This window comes from Olea europaea, unplaced genomic scaffold (genome assembly GCF_002742605.1).
Source record: "Olea europaea var. sylvestris unplaced genomic scaffold, O_europaea_v1 scaffold1584, whole genome shotgun sequence".
Taxonomy (NCBI): Eukaryota; Viridiplantae; Streptophyta; class Magnoliopsida; order Lamiales; family Oleaceae; genus Olea; species Olea europaea.
In genome coordinates this window covers 53,891-62,883 of record NW_019233458.1, presented here as the reverse complement: position 1 = coordinate 62,883, position 8,993 = coordinate 53,891, and the positions used below count along the sequence as shown (strand labels likewise).

The window sequence follows — 8,993 nt, the reverse complement described above, 5'->3', positions numbered from 1 at the left end:
AGGGCACATAATGCACTATTATTCACTGGATACAGTGATATTGACCCACTGATACATATGGGTACTATGCACGAGACTGAATAGTTATTCCTTAAATGATAACTTACTAAAATCGTCTCGCACGACTTCTAGTCTATGCTGGTAACATGTTGAAGCTAGATACTCAAAAACATAGTATCAATTATCATTTGAAATTAAATTTTTTTCCTTTCATCTATCTACTGTCAGGATGAAAATCAGAACTAATTTTGCTTGGTCTCACATTACAAAAGTGAGCCAAAATTCATACAATATCAAACGAATTTCTCATAGTTTTAATAGGAATCTAATCATTGTCAAATCATCATTCGTTCAAGTTATGAATTGGCATATTCTGCAATGGAATCGAAAAAAGAAAAGAAAAGAAAAGAATATTGATCTCTATCCTTTGTGAGCAAAAACTCAAAACTTGATATCTATCAGATGCGGCAGCATTCTCAACTCGAATATGGCTTTACTTATGATTTATGAACCAGAGACGGGGAAATAACTGCATGCAACTAAACTCTGTCCCTAGCAATCATGTCTTCGATGACATAACCTCAATGGCACTACCTAGTGGCCATGCTGCTTCAACCAGCGAATTTTGGTACTCGACTTTTTTCACCAACGTAATCTCTTGATTTGGGTCTAGGCCTGTTCAATGAAAACGTGATTGCCCATAAAATTGAGCAACGGTGAATTCTAGATACGAATTATCAAACAGTTCGTAGCATTATCACTTACCAAACCCATCTATGAGCAGTGTGTATTGATAGGTGAGATCCATGCATAAGTACGGTAAATTATCTGGATCCACACGAGGATATCTAGATTTGGCGTCTACCAGTTTCATTTGGCAAGCAATTTTCGCTGCATCCTCAAAATCAGCTGGACGGACTTTAGCAACAGCCTTGTTTGGATCCACAAAACCGGCCTATGTGCAAGTAATGCATTATATGATGTCAGAAAACTGAGATACTTAAAAAGTGGGGCATGTTTGGTACATAGAAGTGGACGGGACTGATCAATAGTAAGTAAGAAAAAGAAGTAAAATCTTGTTTTAGTACTTTACAGTCCCATCTGGTGTTGCTTACAAAACATGCTGTGAAAGAAGAATACTTTGAATTGGCAGCACTTTTGCAAGCGTCTAAAACAAAACAATTTATACCTCAGCCGCCCGATCAAAGAAAAATGAAGCAACAAATAGATTCTTCCGACCATCCCCTCCTCCGCCATTCCACACCCCGCCAAAAGTGCACTGCATGTAGGTGCATGTAGGTTCATTAATTTTAAGAGCCTTATTAGCTGCTTCTCTACATGGATTCAAGCTCGAACCAGATGAGACAGCAGATGCATCATATTCTTCTCCTCCATATTTGTACAAACCTTGTGTGGAAAATGTGATGGATCCATAAGGATTAACTTTATTGCCAAATAATAAAATTACAGAGCAAAAAATGCCATTAAAATAGTAACAAAGTTACAAATACTGCTAATTTCTGGAAAAAAAATAAATTCCTGCAAGCTTTCATATAAAATAAGAGGACAACAGGAAAACGTGTCAAATAAAGCTCATGTGAACGGTCACAAAATGAGTCTGCTAACCTTCCAGTACTAGAATAAAACTTGTATTTGAAAGAACACCAAACAGATGGTTTTGAGTCTTTTGACTCTGTGATATGATTGTAATGGCAGAACCTACATTTTACTATGATCGACTTGTAAGCAGTCAGCTTGATTGTTACAGGTGCACAATCTACACAAACCTGTGATGCATAATGATTTTCAATTTAGTTTAATATGTAAGCAGAAGTACATGCCCAAGCCATTAATAGCCTTATCACAAGTGTTCTGCAGAGAATAATTTGGGTAAGATTTGAAAAATAAATATCATACTTTATTCCATTTTTCTTTTCCTATTGTTGATGGATAAAGGATTTACTTATTATCGAGAGTTACGTGAGGATGTCAATCATCAACCAATAATTCATTAATATAGAAGTATTTTTATAAACTATTGCTCCAGGAAGCCAATTGCACTGAGAACCCTGGAGCACTGTGCTTCAGCAGACTCGTGGAAATTATTCCCTATCCACGCTTGAGTGTGTGTGAGAGAGATAGATAGAGAGAGAGAGAGAGAGAGAGAGAGAGAGAGAGAGAGAGAGAGGGATATTTGCCAATTAAGATACCACTTAAAAATAATACTTCATTAGCCAGGACATGGGATTCTAAATAGTGAAGCGGCCAAACAAGGATGTTATAGCTAAAATAATTTATGAAGAATGTTCTACTTTGGGGAAAAAAAATTCTCGTAATTTGGTTTCAAGTTTTGGCTTGCTTGCTATGTTAAATGGTGATGAATTATTTATAATTTAACATTAAAAACAACTGGCATGTAAATTTTCCAACACCCTCCAAATTCCAGATCCTTAGCCATATAGCAGAGGAGCATGAATGAACAAACAATCTTATCTGAAGAAATCACATGATACATGGATTTACTTTCTCGATAACTTTTTTTCACATTAGTTTGCAATTGTATACCTTCAAGGCACAAAATATTCCCTTTATTCAAGATAGATAAAAAATGTAACATGTGAGAGTTATACGTCACCCAAGATAAGAGTTATACATCATCCAAGAAACCTTGCAAATTGTACTAGAAAATGAACAGGAAGCAATAAGGGTGTGTTTGATTACATTTATTTTCCATGAAAAATATCAGTTTTCTATCCAAATTCCTACTTGAGGTGTTTGATTGCTAATTTTTTCCATGGAAAACATTTTCCAACTTTTGAAAATATGCCTAATTTTCCTTGTTTTTAAGGAAAACATTTTCCTTGGGTGGAAGTGGTTTTTATTTTCCACAAAAGAAGGAAAATATTTTATTTTCTAGATGATATTTTCCATGTCAATAAAAAACACTCTAATAGAATCCTATCAGGGAGTATTTGCGACTTCTGAAGGCAGGCAGTGTCGCTAAGTGGTTGATATGTGGTCTATGTTGTAGTGCTCTTATCATGTTGCTTTTTTCAAAGCATTGGCAAAGTGAATATTAATTTTCACTTTTGTGTTCCCTTTTAGGGTCAATCATATTGATTTAATTATAGGAATGAATATTTTTTTAATATGGCTTACAAGGGGTTCACTGATTTAACTGTATTTCTAACCTTTGTGAGAACGAAAGTAACACTATCAACTCGATCGACACACACACACACACACACACACAATGAGCACCATTCTGCCCCAACATTCAATGTGAAATCAGGAGAACAAAAAGAAACATACCATTATAACCTGACAAGATGCATAGATTACCAGATACTCCAACCTCTAAGCCGTAGTGCAAGTAACTGTTCATCAAATGCATGTAATAAGTTATATATAGAAAGGCATGAAAGACATTTCCTCTATAAAGAAAGAGTAAATTCTAAATCAGCAATTATACTCTTAAAGAAAGGAATGAAAAACTCAATCATTTAGCAAGCAACATAGGGGGAGATGATTTCCGTGGAATGCTATTCCAGGAAGTCATCCTCTACAAAGTACAACTATTAATTTATCAGAGAGATAGAGATAAACCTGTGGACATAAAGGTTATATTTTCTACCCTTGAGATACATTTCCTGCACATAAGTATCCTCTCCATCTGATACCCTAGGAGCCTTTGCAGCATCAGCATCAGAGATGGCATATGCCATTTGTACAGATCCACCTCCAAGATCAATCACTCCAACAGTAGACGGATATTCTTTACCTAAATTTCCTAGTAAATAGTTGATTGTCACCTGCATAGACATGAAAAAATTCTAAATAATTCCACAACCACAGCTGGTAACAAGTAATAATATATCAACATAATAATAATAATAATCATCATCATCATCATCATCCAATTGATGTTACTTGTGTGCCTCACCCCAACCAAAAAAATAAAAATACAAATCTTCTCTCTCACTTTAAGTAAAGCTCATCAGCCATAGGAAAATGCTTTAGCACTTGTATGCATGAAGACTAAATGTTTGTCACCTTTTATCCTGCAACGTGTTAATCCTAAACTTTTAACTACACTAAAATGAAACACGAACTGAGATATCTATAGAGGCTGGAAATTAGATACTGGTAGCTCGATTTATGCGGTCAGATCATAAACGTGCAGTTCCGCTGCAGGTCAAACAGACAACTGTTATAAAATTCAGGTAACATCATAAACAATTTCTCCTTTTTTGCATCTCTTTCTTTTCCTTTCGCTGACAACATCCAATTTCATTAGTTAATATTCCCATAATTCTACCATTCAACAAAACAGAAATTTTGCAGCTTTCCACAAATTTTTACTTCCTTATGACAATAGACACTTCGTTGTTCTATACAGTAAAATTAATGATCATATTGCATCTGCGATCTATCCATAAATAATTCAACTGCATCACCAATGACCTTCCAAGCTTTTTTCTTGTAGTGTGCCAAAAGAGGGAAGCATATTTATTTCATTATTAACAGTTTGGGAACCAGAAGTATTATATGCACATGAAAAAATATTTCACAATGACATACCCATTGATAAGCACCTTCCTGATTTCCATCAAGAACGGTGACCCAATCTGCCTTGGACTTGAATGTGCCTCTGTTTTTCAAAAGATCCTTTACCTTTTAGCAAGGAATTTTGAGTTCATAAATATTTAATGATAAACAAATTATAATGAAAAAAATGAGCAAAAATTTGAAGGATGAAATATGCTCACTGCTTGCAATATCCTGTCTGGTGTATCGCCATCTAGTTGCCTAAGACCTGCTGTTGCCTGTATAGACATCATAATTAGTATTCCACGTGAATGGCAATAAAAATTAAAAATTAAAGACATGAAGTTACTGAAGCGGAAAACTGCTAACCCCAACTCTGACTGGTGTATCATGTTGCAATTCTTTTGGAACTGCAGCTTCTGCTTTCTCTAAAAGCTCTAGCAGAGAGTGAGCAGCAGCCTTGGGGTCATTGGCAAATGAACTCAAACCTGGTTTTCTCTGTAATATCAAAATTAGATTGAGACGTGAGAATAACAGAGTACGAGGAAAATATGAAGAAGTTTTTAATCACTGATTTTTCTATGAAATTTTTGTGCATTTAATTACACATATAAAATGTCTGTGTTTACATATTCTTAAATGCACACTCATATAACAGCCGTTCTTGTAAGTTTTAGCCCACAGGCTCAGTGCTACTGCTATAGGTCATACAACAACAAGAAGACGAAGCCAAGCCAAGCCTTATTTCCATTAAAATCTGTGGGTCGACTTTGTATATCATTTTCTGCCACTCTGTCGATCATTAATATATCAATGAAGTTAAATCTTTTGCAATCACATTGGACCGCATTAACTTCGGTATCTCTCCCTCTCTTACTAGCTCTTTTAGATTGCATCACTTCTGCCTATAAGAGCTTCCTAGGACATATGCCCAACACTATAGACAATAAAGATGGAGAAAACAACTCATCTATAAGTAAATTACTGCCTCTCCAGGGAGAAATACAATCATTCAAAGCTATATTTAAGCAAAATGTACCATTGAATGGAGGCAACAAAGCAATCATAACTGCATAGTAAAGGACATTTTCTGGTCCCGCTGAGAAGATGAATGGGTTTTTAAGTGTCCTTACATTTTCTCAATAGAATTGGAGCATGACAAAAGAAAGTTTAAGTCAGTTAATGGACTTGGAAAACTTACCTGCACAAAAAGCTCGAGTTCTTTGCCAATAGGAATAAGATCCAACTGCTTGTCAAAGCAAAAGACGTGGACCCTACTACCAGAACTTCCAGCGTCAAAAATCACAGCATAGCCTCTGGTTTTGGGATTCGGAGCGAACTTGCGAGGAAAGGACTCTATAGAATTGGCAGGGATGCGTGATGGCATGAGAAAGCACAGAAGAGTGATGAGTATGACAGGGACTGAGATCATGAGTATGGCACCACGATATCTTTGTATCTTGTCATAGACTGTCTCATGCCTGGTTTTCCTCGATATTTTATCCATTTGAAGTAGCTCGGCTTGGCCTTGTTGTGATTCTAAAAGTTCTGCAGCCGATGGAGATCGATATCGGATCTGACCATTTCCTGCCGATTTCAGTGCCTGCGTCTCCTGTACTGACTTCAGCTCTATTTTCCTCTGTATTTTTTTCTAACTGATATTATAGAGGAAATGGAGTCAGTAAGTAACAGTAACTCCAACATTACAACAGCATGCAAAGTGAAAATTGCATTGCAGATAGAGACAACTAACTGCTTCCAAGCAAATTCCATTAGCTACAATGCTTGTCTAATGATATATATGACTGAATCCTTTTCATACTTTGTATTGCTTCCAGGCAATCGAAATACAGTTTCATTCAATAAACCATGCAAGTCACTACTTCAATCATGTCAAAGCAGAATTGAAAAGCTTGACTTATGCATCTGGCCAACTCCTGGGAACTGTTTCAACTATGAACTATGATCTAAGCATATCAAGTCGCATGAGTTTTCACCTTTTCCAATCAAATTTCGTAAACTGAGACCAGCTGAATACAGTCTGATTACAGTTCTCTCATAAATTTCGGGGAGAACTATCAAAATATCCCACATTAGTGAAGCGTCTTTTGTGAAACCAAATCACACCCTATAAATTTATTTTTCCACCGACTAAAACACGTAATTAGATATAACATCTGAAAACAGTATTAAATCCAAAGAAAACGCAAGTCCTGTATACGGATAGTGACATCGAGAGGCAGACAGCCCACCATATGCCTGATCCAAATCAGAAGACGGCAAAGTAAAACTTCAATCACATTCATACAATTCAGATTCAGCAAGCATATAGATGCATTTTACCAGATCATACAAAACTAACCATTCAATTAATCAATCAAGCAAGCAACGAACAAATAGATCATAAACATATACAAAAACAAAACGAACAAAAACAACAAACCCACTTCCCAAACACCTGCAATTTCACTGTAATCAAACCCGATATCCATAACCACCTACAAATAACAGTGGCGCTTAACACATTGCAGAGTACATTCAAAATATTTAATTTCTACTGACCTTGAAATCTCTTGGGTGACAGGCACAGGTACAGAGCGTTGAATGCTGATGATCAACGATCAATTACAGATAAAGAAGCAAAAGTATGCAGTGTTTGTGTGTAGCGTAGAGTGCATAAAAACGCAGTAAAGTTCAGTGGTAGTGTTACGTTACGTTGTTCCACTTTTTCTAGATCTGAGTGTAAGTTTGATGTGGTGGAAAGGAAAATTGGAGGGAGGAAAATGTCGTTAAAGGAAAAATGGTAGGAAAAGGAAAATGTAAAATTCCTTTTATAAGCCCTAAAACAAGCACTTGAGTTTTATTATCCTCACTCGCATATTTCATTCAACAAAAGTTAACCATTTACGAATGCATAATTGGTAAAATTTTATTTTTATAAGTATTAGTAAGTTGTGGGTCTTACATACGTAATGATTGCATAATAAATGAGCACTAATTTGTATGTCATCTGAAAAGTTTGGAATAAAAAAGTTATGCTATATGTGTGATTTTAGGCTCTTTATGTGACCCATAACAACAAGAATTATAATGTTGAATAGGTTCACTTCTCTGAGTCTAAGTGCTTCAAGTTCCCAAAGGTTTCCAAAATATGGTTTGGTAGTGATTCTAGTAAAGACGATGGTGGTGACAGTAACCGTGACTTGTGCAAGTACGGTTAAGATTTTAATTTAAATTAAAATCAACAATTAATTTTAAAATTTGCAACATTCACCACTTTTCAATCACACATTTCACCAAATTGTATCAAATTCTCTCCAAAAGAACAATAATACTATGAGTACAGGAAGCATTTCACAGAAAATGTATAGGAATTCAAAAAATTTGAGCTGACATTTAAAAAAGGCAAAAGAAGTGAAAATGAAAATGGAAAATGAGCAAAACATAAGTTAATGAAAAAGCCAATAACGTCAGTCTTAGAAACGGGAATCCACGCCATTTCTCCCAAAAGAATTCCCATCACTCCGTCTCTCATTACTCTGCATCTCCGACCAACGACCGGTCGATCGCCCAATTAAACCTCTTGCCAGTTATTTTAAGCTTATTTCTTTAATTTTTTTGCAACTCATATGAACATTTTCTCAATCAAATCCTGAAGAAAAAATTGACATAGGAGAGCACATTCAATATAAATTTTATGTTCTTTTTGTGGGTTTATGGCATTTTTTTTTAAATTTTACTAAAAATTCCTATTTTTCCCTTCATGGGTTTTTCTTCCTCCATTATCTCTTCTTTTTTCCATTGAGAAGGGTATTATCAATGTATTTTTTTTATGCAAAAAGAAATTTTTTCAAACATGAAAAAAAAAAATCCTACTATTTCTTAATTTTCATATGCATCTTGTGATTCATTTTGACTTTTGTTAATTATGATTTATTTATTTAATATTTTCCATCTTTGTTCAAAGACTTGGACTAATACTCATATCCACTATTTCTGTAAGATCGATTTATATTGATTAAGATCGATTCACGTTGTTTCAATTGTTTCTTCAACAGTTATCGACTAGAATGAGATGAAGAAAATTTGAAGTTTCTCACAGTCGTAGGAATGAGACATTGACATATTATTGCAAATTTGCATGTGACTTTCAGCGAGGAAAAAGGAATTGCCAAAATGTGACGGGAAAGGAAAGGGGTCGGATTGAACGGGTGATTTGAATTACGCATGTGGTAGAAAGACTAATATGATATTGATTTCATTATTCTACGTGGAATTTGAATTGGAAAACCAGGCTGGGCAAAACATGGTTCCCAAGGGATGATTCCTTGCTCTGGTTTTCCACCTTTATGATGTTTGATTACATATTGTCACTCTCGTTTCTGCTAGAAATAAACCCACTGTATGATACATATTGTCACTCTCGTTTCCACTGGAAATTAGTA

At 35.3% G+C, this 8,993-nt stretch overlaps 1 protein-coding gene across 1 annotated transcript; it reads right to left on the bottom strand.

Moving 5' to 3' along the window:
* Positions 1 to 230: 230 nt before the first annotated feature.
* Positions 231 to 7,362, bottom strand: LOC111376942 (apyrase 2-like). The gene is made up of 10 exons (XM_022999958.1): positions 7,111 to 7,362; positions 5,750 to 6,203; positions 4,918 to 5,046; positions 4,770 to 4,826; positions 4,582 to 4,674; positions 3,607 to 3,812; positions 3,313 to 3,377; positions 1,190 to 1,407; positions 766 to 955; positions 231 to 675 (listed from the first exon to the last, which is right to left on the bottom strand). The coding sequence occupies exons 2-10, from the start codon at positions 6,053 to 6,055 to the stop codon at positions 560 to 562; spliced, it is 1,380 nt and encodes a 459-aa protein (XP_022855726.1). The 5' UTR covers positions 6,056 to 6,203; positions 7,111 to 7,362; the 3' UTR covers positions 231 to 559.
* Positions 7,363 to 8,993: the final 1,631 nt, after the last annotated feature.